This window comes from Tympanuchus pallidicinctus, unplaced genomic scaffold (genome assembly GCF_026119805.1).
Source record: "Tympanuchus pallidicinctus isolate F22 unplaced genomic scaffold, pur_lepc_1.0 scaffold28, whole genome shotgun sequence".
NCBI lineage: Eukaryota > Metazoa > Chordata > Aves > Galliformes > Phasianidae > Tympanuchus > Tympanuchus pallidicinctus.
In genome coordinates, this window is record NW_026294745.1 from 4,561,396 (window position 1) to 4,584,593 (window position 23,198).

The 23,198-nt window shown below is 37.9% G+C and overlaps 1 protein-coding gene across 7 annotated transcripts in view; it reads left to right on the top strand.

Annotated features, from left to right (window-relative positions):
- Positions 1 to 15,635, top strand: part of SFSWAP (splicing factor SWAP) — a 39,869-nt gene extending 24,234 nt beyond the window's left edge. For 3 of the 7 annotated variants that reach the window (XM_052690900.1, XM_052690904.1, XM_052690903.1), the window contains exons 14-19: positions 4,112 to 4,386; positions 8,735 to 8,890; positions 10,193 to 10,318; positions 11,763 to 11,933; positions 12,666 to 12,738; positions 15,224 to 15,635. In XM_052690900.1, coding sequence (XP_052546860.1) covers positions 4,112 to 4,386; positions 8,735 to 8,890; positions 10,193 to 10,318; positions 11,763 to 11,933; positions 12,666 to 12,738; positions 15,224 to 15,289 — 867 coding nt within the window. In that variant the 3' untranslated portion in view covers positions 15,290 to 15,635. Of the gene's footprint in view, positions 1 to 4,111; positions 4,387 to 4,484; positions 8,891 to 10,192; positions 10,319 to 11,762; positions 11,934 to 12,665; positions 12,739 to 15,223 lie in introns of those variants that run through there. The other 4 variants (XM_052690901.1, XM_052690902.1, XM_052690907.1 and 1 more) reach the window with 4 other exon arrangements.
- The last annotated feature ends 7,563 nt before the right edge of the window (positions 15,636 to 23,198 follow it).

Here is a 23,198-nt window from a genome sequence, read left to right on the forward strand (position 1 = left end):
TAGTCTGTTTGGAAATTTCCTTTATTTTACTTTTTCAGAAGACTGCATACTGGTGTGGCATTGGGGGCACAAGTAGTGGAGATCTTGCTGGGTTTTTTTACTGCAAGAACCTATCACTAAAAAACAAAACAAAAAACTACGTGAGAGTTGTAATTCTTTACACTGTAATTACTAGGAATGTTCTATGGCTTGAATTTTATCCTTCGTGTTACTGAGGGTAAAAAGGCATACAGAATCACGGAATTGTAGGGGTTGGAAGAGACCTCCAGAGATCATCGAGTCCAGCCCCAGCATACAGCTCCATGTAACTAACACAGATTCACAACCACAGTTTTTTGGGTTGGTTTTTTTTTTTCTTGTTTTTTTTTTTTTTTTGCAGTGGCCTTTCAGAATTGAAAATGAGAAGTTCTGTTTTCAAAGAAATTCTCATGGTCAGTGCAGTGTTAATTGCTGTACATCCGTGCAGCAGCTGAACAGAGATGAAACAGTTGGGTCTTTGAGTATCTAGTATTTAATTTGTTCTATAAGAACAAGTGTTTTTATCACTCTTTTAATTGCTTTGGGGTAATTTATTTTATTTAGGGTAGGACTAATGAAATCTTCTTAAGGTAATAACTCTGCTCTCTTTGGTGCACAAAGCAATACTATGTTTTCATTGCTGGTAGACAGTTACTTATTACTTCTCTGTCAGGGAATATTTCAGCATAGTCTTTGGGGGAATCTGCAGTGAAAAAGGTTCTGTGGTAGAGCAGGGTGTGAAGCGATTTCACATTTCAATAAGAGTTATTAACTCTTTGCAGTTGTAACATCCTTCTCTCTTTCCAACTTTGATCTAATAAAGATTCAAATTAATGCAAAATAAAGCTGTTCGGAGCAGAAAAAATACTGTCCAGCTGCAGGAGTGTTAGTCAAGTTGTAATGCTCTTTACCAGTTAATTTAATTTGCACCTGGAACAGTGCCAGTGTTTTGTTCTGCTGTGATAGGCACCTTTTTGGTTCACTTCAGATGTTGCTTTTGAGTATTGATTAGGTAATGTAACCCCTGAAAAACTGTGTGTGTCCTGCTCTTACGGATACTGCAAATAAGTGCCTTGTTATGAACTGGTCTTCTGGTTTTGTTCTCACGTAGCTGTAAAGCCTTCCTGAGAGAGAGAGAGCTCTTTCCTAACCCATTGCTGCTAAAGAAGAGTTGTTTGGTCATCTTTATTTTCTAAAGAAGCATGTTTGAATTGTTTCTCACAAGGAATGTTTATTTTAGGAAGCTTTCTTTTAGAAGAATTTCCCTCAGTGATCCAAATACAACACTGAGGAGGAACTCCAATAGTCTGACACTATATATTTAAGGAGGGCTGAAAAAAGAGGCTGTTGTCCTAGGTGGGCAAAGAAGTGTGGTTCGTTGAACGCTTCCTGGAAAATTTCCTAGCAGAGCTCTCAAAAAATGTTAATCTGTCTTCCCTTGAGATGCATCGTAAATCTTGTCGGGTAACCAGCTTGCTGCCACACTTCCTGAAATTGCATTCTGCTGACCTGCAGGTTTGCACAGTCTGATCAGTAACACAGCATTTTGGAAATGCTTAGCCAGTATCTGCACTGGCTTTGAGTTTTTGTTTATTTGCTCCACTCCTCCACTCCCAATCTCTTGCATCTGTTACCTTAGTTTGCACGGATCAGTTTTCCCTTGTAAAAGCTCAAGTCGCTGACAGCATCTTCCATTTGTGAGACACAAGGCAGTTTTGTTTTCTTTCAAAGATTTATTCTGAAGCAGTATTTATATACACTGAAATTTTTGTGTGTGCCCTGGCAACTTGCTGGCATTTAGTTATTTCACAGAGCTCTGCCTCCAGGTCTGTTTCCAGCCATTTTGTTGATGATTTTTGCGTTGATGGCAAACAGAGCTGCAGCTGAGGGGCTCAGCATGTTTATTGGCAGCTGATCCTGCTGTTGGAACCTGAAGACTTCTGAGCACCTGGTCCCAGCGGTGCTGCCTCAGCTTGGCTGATACGTGGCTTCTCTCTCTGTGTTAGCTGTAGTCTTTCACTTGGGACCTACGTGTTCATTTGGAGGATCTTTCCATTATCTCAGTATGGTTTCTGCTGGAGCTTTCCAAATATGGTTCATTAGTAAGTTGGAGCAGCTAAGAGATGAACACTCTAGGAGTGGTGAGTGTCCTGTAAGACAAGGGGAGACATCCATTTCAGCACCCAGTGCTTTTGGTATCTATGTAGGGATACTTAGCATTGGAGGGGGTTCTTCATTTTGATTGCTGAAATAGTCTCTGAGTGTAAGCTAAAAGTACCCGTGTTGTTCAGTTATTAACTTCCTTTTTGGTAGTGGTATAATAGCTGATGTTTCATGCAGCCAAATAAACTCGGGCACTGAAAAATGTTGTTTTTTCTTTCTCGTCTTGTTTGCCTCTTAACTCTACTTTGCCTACAGCTATTTTGTTTCAGGCTATTAGAGTTATCTACTTCAAGGCAAAATGGTCTATTACATATTCAGCAGTGTTCAAAGAAAAGGCTGGGGTACTGTATAAAGACATGAATAACATTGTGAAGGAACAAAAGTAGGCTGCAGTAGTCTCTGAGGAAACCCTTGAGTTTGGAAATGAGGTGTCTGGAATTGCACGTGGATTGTGAAGTTAGTGAAATTGGAAATAGGCCACCAGTAAACCAGTCACTCAAATGATCATGACTGAAAATATTTACAGCCCTTGAAGCAAACCACTTTAGTGCTGCTTTATTGCTGTTTTTGTAAATATTGTGATGACAGTTATCAGTTAAATCTCAGGAAAGAGTCATTGCTCTAACGTAAAGCAAAACCAAATTTCTTATTATTCAAACATATTCAATTATTGCCTTGACATATTCACAGTAGGAGAGGGGTAAAGAGAGAGGAAAAGATCACCTGCTTCTAATTTGGTTACTTTGGCTTTTAATGTATTAGTTTCCATTCTGGTCACGGTGAGCGTTCTTGTATCAAACAGTGAAAGTGTCAGATCAGGTGGAGCAGAAATTATGATAGGGAAACTGTTTTTTCCAGTTGCCTTGAAATGGCAGCTGAGGGAATGACAGATTTTGAAATGAGGAGCATATCGACAGTGCCTGACTTGAATTGTTCTACACAAGGTGCTGAGTAGAATACTTTTGGGTATGAGCAGATAATTTGAAAACTTCTTGGAGTGTGGTAGGTTTTGCTTAATTGACTTAATTGTAGTCAGAATTACTGACTGACTAAACATGATTTGAGCAAGGACCTGCTCCATCGTTAGGATTATAACTTTTGTCTTTGTTCCAACCCTATACGTGCAAGAAAACTTATTTCATAAAGTACAGAAATGACTTCTATCAGTTGTATTTCATTTTGCTGTTTTTCTTGAAGTTCTTATCAAACTAGCAGAGCTCAGGGAGGAAACTGACTTCAAAACTTGATGTTGAGTATCAGTAGATCCTGATTGTATTCTTAAATTTAGCCCTTTATAAATGAAGGGACAAATGGGTAAAAAGCTATCTGATAGTACCCATTTTTTAGAATACATTTCTTCTAAAAGTTAAAGATGAAAACTTCAGGACTATGTCCTAGTTAAGGTGACAGCCTTAGCATGTGTATTACAGCTTGTCTGTATAACTGTGAGGGACTGTATGAGCCTCCATTAAATGCTGTTAGATCCTACTTTTGGAGATGTGAACCTTGCTTACACGTGCTTTACGTAATGCTGATGCACTGAGGATTTAAAACAGTAATGGAAGGTTAAACTGTTATTAACAACTGTTTTCTTAAGATGGTTGTATTTTTCACAAAATGAGTGGGGGAAAAAAAAAAAAAGTAAGAATATGATTAGTTACTATCTTCCTTGCTGTTGTACTTGTTATCCTGCTTTTCTTCTATTTAAATGTATATGAATGTATATTGACAAGGCTACCAAGTGGGATATCTGAAGTTTCTTTGCTGGTAGTGTGTACTTATGTGTCATGCACAGGAGTAGATGTAGCCCTCTGTTAGTATAAAGGATTGGAGACACTTATGCATTGCTTACACGTGTATGACTTTTTGAAGATCTGTATGCAACTTAAAGATCTGAATGCTGTTGTTCTTTGTTTACATTTAATTTCAGAGTGTCAGTAGTATATCATGTCCTGTGACTGCAGTCAGAACGTTACCTGCCTTAGAAGTTAGCAGAACTTCTGCAGCAGAAAGGCCTTCAAGCAAAAGCAGAGATCCTCCTCGGGATGAAGAAAAAGAAAAAAAGAGAAAAAAACACAAGAAAAGATCTCGGTCAAGATCTCGATCACCTTTCAAGTATCATTCATCATCTAAGACCAGATCTAGATCACATTCAAAAGCAAAGCACTCACTTCCCACTGCCTATAGGACTGTCAGGCATTCAAGGTGGGTTTGGAAACCAACCATGTTCTTTAGTGCTGTGTGGCTAATACTGAAAATGTTTTTGCACTTCTTTAATTATGTTTCATTTTCATACCCATTAGATGAGATATAGTCACCCTGAAGACAGTGAGCAAATATGAACGGTGGGAAAGCTCTGAAAATATTTTTTAATGAACTTTCTCTGAAAATATTTTCTAATGGAATAATCATTCATTTCTAATTACACAGTGCAAAATGTTCATCAGTAAATTTCACTCTGGTCTGTGAAGTACTTGGCAATATTGTGTAGGAGTCTGATTATAACAAAAGGAGGAATTTGTGCCTGTTGCTGCAGTACAGTAACAATATGTCCCAGCTGAAAGCAGGACATGATATTAACGCAAGAAATAAGGAAAGAGAACCAGGTAGTTGAACAGCAAAGTTCAGAAGGAAGGCAAGCAATTGGGTAGCATATGAAAAGATGTGATTGATGAATTGACTGGAGAGATGTGGCAGGCATCCAAGAAGGGTGAAAACAGAGTTGGTGAAGGAAGCCATAGGAGAGTGTAGCCCAGCACAGTTCACTGTGTATTTGGTTATTAATAAGGGTAAATACATTATGTTAATTATCCAGCTGTAAGCTAATACATATTATGTTCCATTAATTACATCTAAGACGTTTGAGTTTCAGAACCTTTAAAGTTTGCTGTGTGTAAACTTTGTCTTGTCCTAATGTCAGGCCACGTAGCAGTCACTGCAGTTGGTCAGAAAGGCATATTATTGGGGTTATAGTCTCTGGATCATGCAACAGAATACCTAAACAGTATTTCTGTAACTTGTAGTTCAAATGAATTGTGCCTATAAATACTACCTTAGCTATGTGTGTGTCTGATGCAGAATTATTTATTATCTTAGTGGACATGCCTGTGGCATAAATGCTTCTTCCCCAGAAACAGATGGCCCAGTTATTTCTCAATTTTTTTCTAGCTCTTGATGGTGATGTGACAGATCTGCTCGTCATATATCTTCCCTGTACTTTTGTTGCTGTTGTTTATTTAACAAAGTGTCTACGTATGGTAATGTGAGCAAGTGTTAATGCTTTACAACATGTTACTTTCTACTGGTTTTTTTTAGGTTTGGTATGGTACTTTACTGAAGACATCTCTGTTGTTCAGAGATGAAAGAAATTAAATGAGCATAACTTGGCCTTAAACAATCAGTCTGACACACTGCTTATTCAACTGGAAGTCACAGTGCTATGTATGTTATTAGCTGCATTCCAGAATCTGGTACCATTCCTTTTTTGTACATAACTAATGTGTAAATGGAATGGTGCTAAATTAAGCTTTCCTTGCATATGAATTGAATATGAGTCTTTTCAGAGTTAAAGATATCTTGAGGAGAAATCTCATCAACTGAATCACTTTTTTTTTTTTTTTGACTCCCTGTCAAGTATCTTCACTCGGAGCTCCAGCATCTCTTAATTCAAGCTATGATTCGTATTTTTATCCATTATTTTATTTATCAGTGGTAAAAATAAGGATAGAATTAGTAACGTGAGTGTGATGATTTAAAAAATATATATTCTTTTCTAGCACCTTGAAAAAGAATCATCTGAGAAGATTCTTATCAGCACCTGTGTATGCTGCTCAGTGACGCTGATCTTTGTGTGCGATGCTGAACGCGCCTTCTGGCACAAATTGATTAATAGTTACATAGTAGTCCTAACGTAATGAATCAACACAACACCTAATTAAGTTTGGATGGATTTTTCCTAGGTCTCTGTTGAATGATACACTTGAGAAGTCCAGTGTTTTTGCTGGCTGGCTGAATTTTCAGAACTGCACCAATTCTTGCACTGAGAACATTTTGCACATCATAAAACTTTAGCCAGGTTAGAACTGAACAGGACAGGACTCTCATTTATCATATTTTCTGATTTGAGTGTACCCGTTCAATGACCTCTGGAGGGTCTTCCGTTCAGAAACCAATTGAGTACGGGAACTTAAGGCAGTATCATCAGTGCTGAGTGGTCACCTGTTCACACTGAGATTTCTGCAGGACACATGTGAGACTTCTGATCAAGAGACCTGTTAGAAATCAAAATTTACCTTACTAACTACAACATATCACAAGATTGTAACTAAACTTCTGCTTGAGATTCTCTAATTAACAAAGAATACCTTCTTCTTGGATCTTGATGTGGTGACTGTATTGGTTTACTTTTATGGAAATGTATCATTTTATCACATATTTTTTGTTATTTATCAGTGAGGAGTAGGCTGATGGGAATATAGTAAAAATTTGACATTGGAAGAAGTCAGGCAAGACAAGCAGGTCTTACATAATATTGATGGAGTGAATCCTCAGCTAGAAGACAAGTTCCAGAACTGCAAATAAGATTTATAGAGATATGTTTAAAATGGGAAATATTTTTATTGTTGATTTGTTTGGCTTTAGATAGGGTGAGGAGGAGAGAATTAGAATGATGACTGAAAAAACTGGAGAAAGATTGAGTCATTGTGTATGCCAAAAAGAGAGGTGTAGAACATTCTTCTTCAGTTTCTAGGGTTTGGACAGTAAGTAATGGATGTAAATTGATAGAAGAGAGACTAGAAAGCTTTTTATAGTTTCTCAGTGGTTAATACAGCTTGTAAAAGCTTCATCATGGGAAATTTCTGCATTAAGAATGATGGTTTGGAAAGTATTAAGGAGTCTGATTTCTTGAGGTTTTTCTAGCCCTGTATTTCTAATTAGATCCTTGAAAAATTATCCACATAGTCTGATATTGTACAAGAAACGATTGTGATAGTTAGCCATGCTTTGCTGAGTGTTTGCTATACTTTAACATAAACAGTATATTTCCAAAATTAAAGCTCTTGCTCCTGAAACTTGAAAGGTGTTAAAATAATCAAGTAATGAAGAGTGGGAGGCTGATTCAAAACCCACTGAGACACTCAAGTGTTTTGTCTCTCAAATGTTTTGGAAAAATAATGCCTTGTCTTAGTAATTTCCCCAGAAGAGGCAAATGTTGGTGCTTAGCTAGATGTGATTTTTTTCTTTCTTTTCATATTCCCATATTTAGTGTAGAAAATTATTTCTCATGCATGGTAATTGCCAAGTTATGGCCTGAAACAATGGTTGAGCACTGGGTGAGAAAGTGTGGCTAATTCAGGGAGCTCGGGTGCAAACAGTCCCGTAAAGCTCCTCGGATGGTCCAGCTTTAATTCTAGACCAACATGACAAGTTAAACAAAAGCCATAGAAAGAGTAAGCCATGTAAAAAAACTTAATTGTAAGGTATTCCAGTGTGGCTTATTTTGGAGATGTTAGTACCAAAGAGATAATTATTATAAATAAGTAATTAATGTCAAAAATGAGGCACATGTGTTAAATCCTTATTGGCAAACCGACTTTGGCGCCTTCTGGTCGATTCTAGTAAATGCTTTGTGGTACCTTGCTTCTAATCATCTTGGAGGTGCCATAAAAAGTCCACGTGAATTGTGTACATTGTCAGTTGCTGAAGTTTGAAGTATGGTGCCTCAGTGGAAAGTTTGATTTCGCAAGTGGACAGTAAGAGTAAGGAATGACTGTGTTTAACTGCATCTATTTTCTATCAGTGGATCTCTCTGCAGCGCATCTGAGCTAATGGTGTATTTGTGAAAGTGTGGTTTATGTGAGAGGAGGAGATGGAGAAATGCTCTTTGCTTATTGAATGGTGTAGTGATTTGGTTAGTTGAAATCTGAAAGTTTATTTTGAACAAGAGTAGAGATGGAAATTTGGAACTGTTGAATATTGATCCTATTTCTTTATACTGTCTTTATACCGTGTGTGTGAGAGAGATACTTTTTGCCTCATCTGCAGAAAAATGAAACGTGGAAGTAACTGCTCTTTGTTCCAAACCAATTCTCTTACTTTTGAGGCAGTATCAATTCACTTAGTTTTAATTCTAATGTTGTAATGAGACATGCCAAGCTTTGTAATCCTTTGAACTTCTGGGACGCTTCTTAATACAAGTTCTATTGACTTTAAAGGAATGGAGTGTCTTGAAATAATAGTGTAATGAAGGTAATAATTGTAATGTCACAGTAAAACTGTTAAGCTGTTTTTAATTGTTTGAAACTAATGGCCGAAGTTCTTAACGTTTAGCGATTGGAAGAATGTTGTAAAACCAAAACCATCATATCCAGTTCATAAAAATGAAGCTAATGCATTTTTCTTTCTGATTGTTTGGACTTTTTTTAGGCTGGTCCATATAGGCATGTTTCACTAAGGTTCAGCTTTTGGTTAAGGGAGCCTTTTCAGGATTCTAGTTAATACCAAAACTAGCACATTTTATTCTGAATGTGAAGTGTGTGCCTCCGTATCACAGACTCACAGCATCCACAGGGACACTGAGCATGGAACCGAGTCTGAGCAGCTCATCAGTGGCAGCAGCAACAGAGCGGGAAAGTTATCAGGCAGCTTCGACAACGAAAAGATTTGACTGCTGGCGCTCTTTTGAGGGAAATCCTGGTAAAATGTCAAGGTGTCTGACTGACCCAAACTTTATGATCTGTTGTTTTTTTTCCTTTTTTATTCCTTCTGAAAGGCCTGGTAAAGATCAGATTTCTAAGGGACTGAGCAGTTAATTTGCAACACTTAACTGCCATTGTGATTACTTATTCATTTTCAATCGATCCATTCTGTTGTAGGTATAAGAGAAATGGCTCAGGAACGTGTGTATATGCTAAATATACAGTTTTAAGTCTTCAGAAGATCAGTGATTTCACAAATTGCTTCTCTTTTGGTCACTGCAAGAGAATGAAAGAGAATGAGTGCTTGGTATACATGGAATGGTGTACCTGTAGTACATAGACAAACTTGAAAGCAAACAAATTATTAGAACTATATAGGTCAGTGGGATCAAAATTAACTGCAGCTACAAAGAATTGGGGGTACATCTTGGGTCTGGTGTTTTTTCTTTCTTTTTTTTTTTTTTTTCAAGCTGGAACCTTATCTTGTCCCCTTCTCAACCTTATCTCCCTTTCCCTTCCATCCTTCAGGACTTTTCTCATTCAATTTATTTGGTTATTAAAAAATACTCACTTTTTCATATCCACTTAATTGCAGATCATAGAAAAAAAAGAGTTATGCTGTTAAGTTGATCTCTGATCTTAACTGGGCATGCATTCTTTATTTTCATCTTGGTCTTTTTCTAGGAAAAAATACTTTAAGTTGAAGTGCTAGTGCCAAACAATGCCAGTTGTGGGTAGTTGGTCACTTGCACAGGTGAAAATATTAGCTATATTAGGTTTATTCTGCAGCAGCGGGGATAAAATTTCCTGGACTTGTCAGTATTGGAGATGCATTGAAAACAAAAACTTGCATTTATCTCTATGATGCAGCAGTTCTGAAAACATACCATTAATCTGAGAAGACAAGGTCAAGCCTGGCAGTTCCAGGCTTCAAGCCAAATTGGACTTCTGTGTACCAGCATTAGTAAACTCTGTTGCCACAATAGGTGACTGCACTGAAGAGAAACATTCCCACCTACTAATACAAATACTGATGTTAGCACACAATACTGGAAAAAAGAAAGAAAAAAAGTTCTTTTTCCCCACTGTTGGGACTGAAAAGCATAACTACATCCTAAATGCGTGGGGTGGGTAAGAAATTCTTGTGCAACTGACAAGTCTTGGAGAATAGGTACCCCATGTTGGTATAAAATAAAAATATGAATGGTGATATGTTTGCTTTTGGTGACAGCACAATTCCACTGAAATAAAAATAGCAGTGCAAATAACATAAGTAACAAAAAGCAAACCTTTGGATGTTTTTTCCTGCTTAGGTCACGATCAAGGTCACCTAGGAGGAGAGCTCACACACCAGAAAGGCGGAGAGAGGAAAGGAGTGTTCCAACAGCTTATCGCATTAGTAATAGTCCTGGAAATAGTAGGAAACGTGCCCGATCCAAGTAAGTACAGCTCATCCAAGTGAAGGTTATGTTCTGGAATCACAAGATACTTTAAATGTTGCCTGAAGTATTGCATAATCTCTACGTAAAATTCAAATGTTTTTGCTATGGGGCTCTGTTTTAATAAACAAATACGTCTGTGGAGGATAAAGAAAAACCAAGCACTGGTTCCTCTTAACCTGATCTTGAGTATGTTTGAACGCTGAATGTACAACTGATTTAGCAAGCATTAATACACTACTGTCTACAGACTGTGAAACTTGAGATTTATTTGGAGTTTCAAATCTTCTTTGGCTCCCTACAGAGGTCATATGCTATGTTATTCTTACTGGTATTTGAAAGTTGCTTGGGTACTCACTGTATCTGCACAAATAAGGGGAGAATCCAGCTTAGCAGATGGTATGCTTTACATTCAACAATTATGTTACTGGCTGAATAGAATGTGAAATATGAAACAAGTAATGTCTGTTTTGAGAGCACCTTGCATGCAGTCTCTCTGAACCTGCTATCATTGAGGTAATATAACCGCCGTTATTTCTGATCAACAGTTGCAAAATAAAAGCATCTGGAAAGTGTGTGCACAAAAGGCTTGAAATATTTTGTCTCTAAAGTCAATATGCAAATGAATTTTTAAAATTCATTATATATGCAGCTAATGTGTATGCAAAATACAGTAATACCTTAAGGTTTCTAAACTGAGCATACAGAATTTTTTTGTCATCCATTAAGATTAGCCTTTAAGCTGTTTTTCTGTCTCTCTCGTGGAGTAGGAAGCAGCAATCACTTTCACCTGCGATTTTTAAAATATTTGTATTGTTTCATAAGATAGTTTTCCATCTTTTGACAGCCCCCAGTGAATTGATTCGTATGAATGAGAACATCATCCGTATAGTTCAGCTGATTGTTTTTCATATTCATCAACTTGAGATAATTTTAAAAAGCAAGCAAACCAACTGTGGATTTGCATTTCAGATCTTTTTCTTATCTATAGTTCCATGGTTTGTTCATTTATGGTCTAAGAAATACAGGGAAATATAAATGCTTCCGTTCCTCATTATATTCCAAGTGAACTGATGTTGTTTGGAAAGGAACTTCTAGCAAAGTTATTCTGTAAATTTTCAATTAAAAACTTTTCATTGTTACCCTTTAGACTAACAAATACTGGCTGTAATTCCTCTGTACCTGGGAAGTAGTATTCCATGTGGGCTCCTTAAATACTAGCAGTTGCTTATTGCAATTTATTAAAAAGAGCTTCTGATACAGCCAGAGAAATGCAGTATTGGACTTAAAAGTACGATATCGAGGTACAACTGTAATGCATCCTCAGTGCATGTGCTCTATGGAAGAGGACTGCATAATCTTTTAGAAGTGTGAAAAGTGCCTTCCACTGAGCTAGTTTCATGCTGCTATAGATACCCTTCAATGGAGTATTTTCTCCTCACAGAAGTCCCCATGAGAAGAAGAAGAAGAGGAGGTCTAGATCACGAACTAAGTCCAGAGCTAGGTCTCCTTCACCTGCTGTGTCACCAGGCAAACCATCCACACACAAAAATTCTGTGCATTCAAATAGCGTCTCTCCTGTGGAGAGCAGGGAATCCAGCCAGGAACGCTCCAGGTAATACGCTTTCTTATGCTGATGACTCTTGACTATGAATGTGTCTTTTGATATATTTTGGATGGTAAGAAGCTCTGTGTGCAAATACATACGTGTGCTTACTAAAGTAGAGAACACTGGAAGAGCAATGCTGCGTACATCAGTCTAACAATGACGCTGTTGTCTGCTGGAGTTTTCACGTAATCCAGGATCAGATTTAAAAACCTGGAAAACACATAACGCTTTCTGTGCTACACTTGCTATTTTAAATAGAAAATCCCTGTACAAATTTAATCTGTCAAAGGATTTTTCATGTTGCATTTGAGATGAAATAGGATCACTTATGTGTGGTAAACAGGCTCTGCTTCTTGTTCAGGTATACATCTTGATGTACTCCTACAGTAATAGTTGTGTGGAATATCCCACAATGTAATTCTAAGTTTGTAATTCTCACTCTTTGAAGTAAAAATTTTAACAGAATGGTTTGAATTTCAGGTCTCTGAGAAATTCACAGTTAGGTTATTTCCACAGAGTATTCTGCAGTCCTGCTGATAATCCCTAGCCTGTTCAGATTTCTTTTAATCGGTTGTGTAGGAGTTAGTCTTGTGACCTTATCCTGCCTTCTGGTTGAATGATAGAACTTTTGACTAATGCATAAGATAGTTGTACAGTGGTGCTCCAAATTGTGGTGATGAGTGAAATGCATTTTGAAAACATATGCTGTAGAATTCTAATTCTGATTGTACTTTTTAGGGGAGTTTCTCAGGAAAAAGATGGCCAAATCTCTTCAGCGATTGTGTCTTCAGTGCAGAGTAAAATCACTCAGGTACAAATAGACAAATTAAACATGTTGCTTAATTATGTGTGTCCATCATAGGAAATTCATAATACTTTGTGCAGTTCTAGCTTTGCATACAGCATAGAGACATGTTTGTTGTCAATCTGTTTGCTTATGAGAAAAGCAATTTTGTTGCTTATGTAGCGGCTCTCTTTTCAAGTTTAATTAAACCTTTAAAGATCAAGCCCTGTTCATCATGATGCAGCATACTGTTAAGATATGAAAGTCCACGTTATGCTAGAACAATACACCAACTGCAAGCAGCAGACATTACTGAGAGTCCGTCTTCTCATGTAGTGATCTTAACAAGTTCTATGAAAGAATGAAGGAACGTCTTGGCAAACAAAGTTTGTAGTGTTGTCAGTGGAGGAAAAATGTATCTTACACTTACTTTAGTTTGCATGCTTTGCATTGAGCAATATCTACAGCTCATTTGTCTTACCCTTGTTGCTGCTTATGCCTATGAACTTGTTGTTGCTATATTCAAGCCTGCTGTGGCTCACAGCATAGCTTTCTACAACGTATCAGGTATGTGTATCTATGTGGCATGCCATAATTTAAATGCATTCACTATCCTTATCACAGTTTTAAGATATCTATTCTCTGTCAAAATAATACAGTTTCTTTTTTAAAAGCTACTGCCTGGTAAAAACTGTTCTAAAATTTTTAATTTTACTCATCCTCTTAGAAACTTTATGCGTTTTGAACTTCTTTCGATTCAGTATGCCAAGTGTAGAGGAGGAAAGCTCTTTATTATGCTCTGGGAAATTTACAATATAGAATCAGAATTGCTTTTTATATTCCCTTTTTTTTTTTTTTAATGAGTAGATTATCCTTTCAGTATCATTCCAAGATTTAGTTCCTCTAGAGAAATAGAAGTAATTGGAAATTAATACAAGTAGACTGATATCTTACATAAAATATGTCATTCATTTTGAAAAGAAACCATAAACAAGAATATGCAATCAAATAGGAAGTGCAGGCACTGGCAAAAGAAAATGGAATACTGACACCATAGCACTTCATAAGCTACCAGAGAAATGCATGGAAATTCCTGGTAAGAGTAGAGACATTAAGTCTTAAAAGTACAGTAACTGCCTTACCTTTTTAAAAACATATTTCTTTTAGACAAAGGTAAAGTTCATGAGTTTCTGGGGTTAAATATTGTTTATGCCACAGGATTTGCTAGCTAGTATTCATCTGATTGCTCAAAGGAGCTGGAATGGGCTGCCCAGGGAGGTGGTGGAGTCACTGTCCCTGGAGGTGATCAAGAAACGTGTAGATGTTGTACTGAGGTACATGGCCTAGTGGGAAATATTGGTGGTAGGTGGACGGTTGGTCTGGATGACCTTAGAGATCCTTTCCAACCTTGGTGATTCTATGATTCTGTGAAAGGGCAGCTCTAAGAGGAGCATATATCGCCAGCACTGCACATCAACTTGCAGTACAGTTTAAAATGCATCTGTTTAGTAGCTTAGAAATGATATTAAAGTGCAGTTCTTACAGTTCTCAAAAAATAAGGAAGAAGAATTAGACTTCTGTGTATCTCCAAGATATTTCCTGGCATAATTTAGTTTGGCATGTTTTTATCTGTGAAGGTCCAAAGAAATTTTAATTTGCCTCATTATTAGAAAGATTTTTTTACTGCCAATCTGCTAGTTTACCCTGGTTTTAGTATCTATTCTCATTCACTTCCTTACATCTGCAAAGTGAAATAGTGATGCTGAATTTCTACAATCAAGTGTTTTGAGAGCTTCGGATGAAAAATGCTTTAAAAGTACCAAGGATTATTTACATTACATGTGTGAAGAACTGTTTTAATTAATCTGTAATTTATTACTGATAAACACTCTTTATTTTCTGATCGTGTTTTGCAACCCAATTATCAGATGTGTGTACGTGGAAAATTTCCTTTTGTAATGCTGTTTCCACTGGATACTCAGACAAGATTGAGAAATGCTCTTGGGTTCGCAGTAGTCTTAATGTTTCTTTCACTGTTGTATGTAAAAATAGTGCTGCTGTGTAAATTTTGGGCTCAGCTTTACAAAAAGCTCTCTGTTAAAGAATTGTTAGTGCTTTCATCTTAATGAGCTCTTGCACTTTTTCTTTACCTTGATTGGTTAGTAGATGTATGTATTTATTACAGTTTTGAGGAAGATGCAATTTCTTTCTGTTTCAGATAAGATGATTTCTTTGTTTTGTTGTTTAGAAACGACTCCAGTTACTTAAGCACAGCACTTGGTAGCACTGCAGTGAAAACAGACTTACAAGAACAGTTGCTGTGATATGAACGTTCTCCAAATTATTTCACTTCCTTAGCCTGGAAACTGTTATTATCCAGTGATCATGAATTTCAGTATTTTACGTGATCAGAGTCCTTCATGCCGTTTTGTTTTTCTCTTTTTCTATCGCATGCTTTATCTTTGTTTAAAGCCCAAACAAGCCTGATCGTTTTTTCTCTTGTGTTCTGCAGGATCTTATGGCCAAAGTGAGAGCAATGCTTGCAGCTTCCAAAAACATTCAAACTAGTGCCTCCTGAGACCTGTTGATCTGATCATCAAGAAATTATGTAAAAGAACAACGTTAAAACTGCCTCATCTCAAATGTACAGCTGAGCGTAGCTCACTTGGTTCACAACTCTCTAATATTACCAGAACTTGAGGAGCTAAAACCTATCTTTCTGTACAGAACTGTCTCCTTGAAATTTCATTAAATTTTTTCAGGCAGAATATCTTTGGGAAGTTTTTGGTTTTTGTATATTGATTTTTTTGACTAATTCTTCAGTAACATTTTATGATCAGCAGTCTATATGTGTATATTTGTAAATACTACGTTTCTGTGATAAAAGTATTACACAATAATAAAGGACGAAACATCTTTCATTAGCTCCAGAGTTTTTGTAGAGTCCTTAACTGTTTGAGGTTGACTTCTGTTACGTATTGCTTTTCTTTAATTCTTTCTGGTTTTGAAATAACAACTGTCTAGCTTCTTTAGGATGACAAATAATTTTAATCTGACTTCAGGTACAGGATTATCTAAGAATGCTTGTTTATATGGATGTTAGTAGTGGAGATTTCTGAACAGGGGGACATAATTACTATCTCTTATTTAGAGTGGTCTGTGATCTGATCTGTAATCAAATTGTAGTTACTATGACTTTGGTTCTAATTTTCACTAGTTTCTTACAGTTTAAGGGTTATATGCATAGTATCTATTACTAAAGATACTCTATTTTTAATGACTTAGCTTTCTTATTGGCTCTTCAGTCAGCTGTTGGATAACCTGTTATTTATAAAACCAAAAGTCAATTATTTGGGGATCTTAGTGCAGAACGTTTAAAATTAATTTTCCTTCAAGTAGAGAGACCTTGCTTACACAAAGTGCAGCTACTATCAAATTGAGTTAATGGTTTGGCACTGAACTACTTGGCTCTACGAAGAAGCTGACAGCTGTTGAAATATACCTGCAGTGTCTTGGCTTTGATCACGATTTCACATCAGTTGTCACTTGTAGCTCTTCATATTGTAACATTTTGACACCACCAATAATTTTGGAACATACACTTTCTCACTTGTTAACCTTCATGCATTAAGACAACTGAGACCATACTCCCATTTTTTTTTAATGGAACAACAAATTATAACATTAGAATTAATGTTTTCCTGGATTTAAGACAGTATCATCTTCTGTGAAGAAAACGCATTGCAGAGTTCCCTTTAATTAAATTTCTACTTAAATCAAGTTTACTGTATGCTTAACTTCTCCCATCCTTACCAAGTGACTAACTCCATGAAGCAAAGAAGTAGACCTGTGGATTGAGGTTAGTAAAGCATCATCTTCTTCACTAATTTTAATTTTGCCTCATGTTCTGAAATTCATTCAGTGCAGCATTACACTGTTCTAACATACTTGTTTTTGTTCCATAAGTTTATTTGACTATATGAAAAGTCATTGGAAATTCTCTGAAGGTGCAGCTCTTAAAAGTTGGAACTTCAGACTTTGTTTCTTCTGTTGATGATTTCACTGTGAGCATGATCTGAATATTTCATTTTGGTTATAGATGTGCTCTGTCAGCACTGAAAGTGTATTTCTTGTAAGGGGAAAGATGCTATTGAAGCAGTTTGGAAGCTAATACCTGCCTACCGGCTGAATAGCTTTCTGTCTTTCTGATGGTCAGCTGGTGTGGTATTTCGTTTGTTATTCTGTTTTATCTGTCAGAGGATTCCTGATAATTCGTGATGTAAAGTGTCTTTGATTTCACCTTAATATTCCCTGCTCTGGATTACACGGGAGGTGAGTGTAGATGGAGAAGTACCCGACTGGATTTAATGCCATCTTAAAGCAAATTCCTGACTGTTTATAACAAATCCACTTCAACTTTCCAGTGAATTTGAAACTTCTGTGCTATTAACACCTTTAATTTGAATGAAGATGATAATCTCATGGCAACCATTAATCCTGATCATTTAGCATGATAAACATAACAAAAAGCTCTGCCAGGCCAATTTAAAAGCTGTGCTAATCTGCCATTTTTGGATTGCTGCCATACTCTCCTCTGGAGATGTACTGTGTCTTTTTTTTTTTCTGGTACAGACAAAACGGCCACACATGTAGATGGATGCTGACAGACTTATTTTTAAGACTGAATACTAAACTGTTAATCTCTGAACAGAAAATGTGATGATTTCTTGATGGTACTTGACAGTATTATAAATACTATTGGTGATAAAGTGAGGAACATCCCAGCATGCAAGACTGGAGAGGGACAGATGCTGACTTCCCCAGGCAACACAATGAGTGGCAGGTGTGATACATTTCTTCACTGAAAATGGCACAGTTAAAGGATACAAGCATTTTCTTGTCCAGCATTTTTAAAAATATATTCTAAGAATGTGTTCTTCCAGGGAGAAGTCTTGTGTATGCTCATATTTCATCCTTAAAAAGCAGCCTTCAGGTTTTCTTGTTAAAATGCAATCCGAGGATGTCTGTGCAGCTTTATTTATTAGGAGGTGGTAGCCTTGGTGACTGTGGGAATGTCTCTTAAGCCCTCATTTGTATAACAGCTTTTTCTTTTTTTTTTTTCTTACAGATATGGCAAAGCTTGAAGAAAACTAACCTTTAACTGTGATTAAGAAACAGGACAGAGGGTTTGGCTTTACCAGGAAGGAAAAAGTAACGGCTATTCCTTCTTTCTGAAGCTTCAATGTTTTAATTCATTTTCCAAGGATGACTGCTGAAAAGATAAGTATTTTTCTAGCCTGAGTAAGCTTAAAAGATATTTCAGCATTAAGCTATTGAAATAATCAGAATTGCAATGTCCACAGGTCTCTGAGTGCCCTACCTTGTGCATAATGGTTATAAATCACCAAGTACAATGATTAACAGACTTTTATCAAAATCACATGTTGCATTTAAAGAAAGGTTGGGAAGTGGGAGAAGCCTGTGTTACAGCAGCATTACAGTCCATTTACAGCAAGCTGCCTATGTTGCAAGAGGGGTTAGAAACCTGTAGCAACTCATCTGCACCTAGAAACCTTCTCCCAGTGGATTATCAACATAGTGAACAGGCAGCTATTAAGAGGTGCAGGATCACCAGAGGGAAGCCTCTTAATTCCCTTGGATTGTTATGGTGGGGAAGATATGTGACATGTAAGTCTGATATAATAATGACATAGAGAAGGAATAAAAGTTCTTTATAGATGCTCCAATCTATTGTTTTGTTTTATATTTCCAGAACAAAGCATTTCATGTATTTGCATAATAAGAAGCCACCAGTTTACTCTGTTGAATCATGAATAGTGAAGGCGTTTAAGTTTGTAAGTTAATGGTTTTCTCAGCAAAGAATAGATGATCATTATTCTTTTGTGCAGGCCCCTTATCTGTTTGCGTTCATACTGTTCCTGTGAGCAGTGCTGCAATCTATCAGTGGGAATATATTTCTATTTCATTTGTGTTTCCCCTGTCAGGGCCCTGAATGTAGTAATAGACCTTAATGGCTCAGCATGGTCCATTCACCCACATCCTCTGACCAGAGGCTCTACTTCAGCTCAGCCCTGGCCTTTCAGTTCCTGCTACACAGGCTGTGGGTACATCCATTTTCCCAGTCATGCCTTTGCAAGGCAATGGGTCTTGTTGCTCTGGTCCTCTGCTCTAGTCTAATTCTCTGGCTGCTGTCCTCTTCATCCATGCAGATGGTTAGTACCTATCTGCACACAGTTGTGAGCACTCTGCTCCAGCTCACCCTGCTTTGAGCTGAGGGCTCGGGTGAAATGATTTCCAGATATCTCTTCCAACCTCAGCTGTTCTGTGATTCTCTTCTAGCAATCAAAGACTGGCTATCTTAATCAGGATTGAAATGACTGCCTTGCCCTGCAGTCTGTCTGTTTCAAGGGAAGCTGTCCTGTATGTCTTTGTAATAGCTTTACAGAGGAATATTAACTCCAAAGGTGAATGATCTCTGTCTTACTACAATAGGCAATAGAAATTGTCTCAGTGGCTGAAAAAAAGCCAGTATACTGAAGCAGCCTTCATTGAACTCCCTTCCCTTCAAAAAAGGATACCTTTTAAAAATGATAATATGCTATGTAATCTGAGAGTTATAATAGCAGGATATTGGCACATTCTTAGAATGTGATCCAATTAAAATGTTCTGTGAACCCGCACATCTCATTGCCAAAAACTTCCTATGCTTTAAGTCTTCATACATCATGTAGCTATTTGTCCTCAACTGCATCCTCTGTTCATGCTTCTTGAATAGATGTAAGCTTATCTGATGGCTTTTAATCAGGAAATGGCAGAAATTGACAGCCTCAAGCTGTCACTGCACACAAAGGCATCATGAGGCATGTATCTATTAATCCTGTGAAGGGAGCCTGTTCAAGTCCTGCTGCTCATAATCTCCTGTTGGAACCAATATTGGCTAATGACTTCAGTGGTATCACACTTGGCAAAAATTAAACGCATATTTTATCCTATCCTAAAGCTATTTCTATTTTCAGGCATCATAGATAAGGATGCAAAATGGACGAGTATTGATATTCCATGTTGAATTTAAGACAATACTGTAAAAAGAGTGAGCAGTGCTGGCAAATCTGATGGCATTTGTCTGCTGATGTTTAGCTGGCAAAGAGGTATCAGCTCAGTTCTGACAAACTAATGATTCTAATGGCCTTATAATGGTTTTTTGAGAACCTGTTGTTCTATTGTGACAGTGACAATTTCCTGAGTATTAAGTCCTGTGCCAAAGAACCTGAAGAGTAAGGCAGCAGGCAGTATGCATGCGGTCAGCTGCTTGCTGTACAGAATGGTCGAGCTACTGACCTTCAGAATCACTTGCTGCTGCTTTTTGACAATCCTCCAAGGCCGGAGTAGAAGTTATGATTTAAGTAAGTTAGGAATATGTTTGGGAGTAGGACTCTGCATTTTGCAAACCTGGTTGACAATGTCCAGTCCTCACATGCTTATAAACGTGGGTTTTTTTCCCTCCTTTCGCCTGTTTTCCATTTGCCTAGCGATGCATTTGGATCAGCTTCATCCTGGGCTTCCTGAAAGTGCCTGTCTCATGCTGGAAGGAATGACATTTTTCTGGTCATCAGGCCAAATGTGTTGATGACCCCAAAGCAGCAGTGGCATGCCACATCTCTGTGTTTCTGACAAACACCTTAAACCTATTCCAACTCTGAACTTCACAACCCATTCAAGCCTCATTTTTCTGAGGCCTCATCATCTTAATACTGGAATTTTCAAGACCAAACTTCTTCTCCTTTTATCCCTTCACTGGTAATGAGTTTTACTCCTTAATAAAAGATACAACAAAGTACAATCTAGCTGCAATTTCTTTTAAGTCACTATGGAGTCACTGATTTCATTGTGGCATTGTCAGCAGTACAAAAGCAGCTTCTCAGCCATCTTCTGTAAATTAAGTATTACCTTAAGAAACAGCTTTCTATTACCTGTTCTTATACAGTTACTTTCTCTATCCAAATCAAATAGTTTGAGTTCAGCTGAACTCTTGCTCGCTCTGTTAGAAAAAGCTTTCAGTACCATTTCCATTGCCTAGACAGAAATTTGCAGTGAGGAGGTTTTGTAGAACCTCCCTGAAAACGTGTGATCTTTGTAGAATGGGCTGCTTGTAAAAAGCCTTCCAAATCCTGCCATTGTTCATACTGCACAGGCCTGGGCTGTGAATGATCTGCCAGTAAATAAAAATGGCATGCCGATCTCTTGCTTTTCCCCACCTTCTCAGAGGGGTATTTTAGTTCTGACTGCATAGCTGAGCAATCTGAAAAGCATTCCGGATGAGCAGCACGTCGACTTATGCCATGTTATGGAAAGAGGCTGCTGTTTGCTGGTGGGCAGCTGTAATTTGAGTCACGTGTGTGGGTTTATTAGGCATGGCTTCAGATAACACTGTGAAAAGAGGGAATTATTCCCTATTTTACAGCCCAAGTGGTATAAAAATAACTTAAAAAGAGCTGGTGGTGGCTGGGCCTCTGGCTGCCATGGGGCTAAGAGGAAGGGATGCATGCATGGCTGTGCTGCACTGTGTGCGGTCTCACCTTCTGCTGGTTCCCACAGTGCTAAGCTCTTACATGGCTGGTAGAACTCAGGGCCATTTGAGAAACCATTGCTGATAACCAAAAGGTTCAGGAGATTTTAATACATTTAAGAGGAGAGGAAGGGATAAGAGCTAAATCTTGAAATACCTAAGAGCTTGGTTCAACTGTGTGGCTGTAACTGCAGCTATCAGAAAACCTGACTTTATGAGGAAAATGAAATGCTGTTGCTGCGATGTAAAAATGTTCCTTTCCAAAAATTCAGCAGTCTGCAAATGGAAGTCAGGCCAATGAACAACAAATCAGATAAAATGGATTTTATTCTGCCAACTGTTGATGTAATGAAATAATGAGGAAAAATGCTGTAAACAGTGCTTGTATTAAAACACTGCATCTTCAAATCTAACTTTTCTTTTAATTGGACTGTCAGGATGGTGAAACCTCACAGTGCTTACAGGAACCCATGAAAACTCAATAGGGACAAAAGAAATACAGTAAAGCAGCTAATTTCTAGCACAGTGCTGGTCTGTCTGTCCCTTTCTCCCTATCAATATAGATCATAACAGACTGATTCCTCACTGCAAAAGGTTCTTTGTTACCAGTGGGTCTGAAGCTGATGGAATGCTGCACTGAGTGGGAAGTGGGGAGGTAGCTGCTGCCAGCACAGAAAGCAATCAGCTTTTCCTTTTGAGTAGAGCTGATGAAATGTTCACCCTCACCAAAGGGATGGAAAAATCTCTCAGCTTTCTTGTGGGAAACAGAGCACTTTGTGTGAGGCTTGTGTGTGAGGCCTTGGGCATAAAAGAGTTAAGGATATCTGCAGGAAATATTCTTGAGAGGTTGCATTATAGCTTCAGTTTTAGTTTATTACAATTTCTATGTGTACACAATTTAGCTTAGCACTGTGATTGTTATTACCTGCTGCCTTTAGTTGTCAAGATTCCTGCAAACGTGGCCATTTAACTAATTAAAGTTGGGCCAACTGCACAGCATCAGGCTGTGGACTCTCCTGCTAATTGCACTGAGCTTTCTACCTGTTAATTTATTAAGATAAATATTTTCAGAAGGCTTTGATAATTAATAGCTATTTGTGAATTGTACCTCTCACCTGTCACTATCCTCTTAGCTTACGTGTTCCCGAAACAGGAGATTGGAGCATTATTCCCTGCAACATCCTAATAACGTGACAAGCAGATCTGAGAGAGAAAACGAATCTGGAAATTGGAACTGTCTAAAAGTAGGGCAGGACTGGGTGTGGGCAGAGCATCAGGTTGGTGGGAGTGGGATCTGATCCCAGCTCTGCCGCTGCCTACTGGTGTGATTTCATTCTGATCATATTAGGCTTCTACAGCCCAATTCGACATCAGAAGAATTAAGATCATTGCATTGTTTGCTTTGCTCAAGTGACACGTAACCTGGGTTGAAGGGTACTGTGCTGATGGGGAGACCTTTCATTGTAGCCCCGAGGTGACAAGAAGGAGAAGCTCAGGCTGAGCCCTGCAGGGAGTGCAGAGGTGACACGGCATGATTGGAGGCTGCTGCTCAAAGAAATGTACCTCGTACATTTGTTGTATGTACCATGTAACAAGACTAAAATCTTCTGGAGGCCACACTGTAATGGCAGCAGTAACTACAGGGAGATGTCTGCGCCTCAGTTCTACAGGTGTGATGCTCTGACTCCATGCATGCACCCGTACTTGATGTGAAATTCATTTCCAATGGTGTGGAGATAGATTGAGGGTTATGTGTACCAGAGATGTTCTACAGGACCTCTAACTTTTTTTTAACTGCATCATCTTCCACCTTTGCTAGAGCCTGCAGTTTCAGTTGTACGGCAACATTAAAATTGACTTTGGAATTAATTTTAAATAGATTAAATACTTGTGTCTTAGA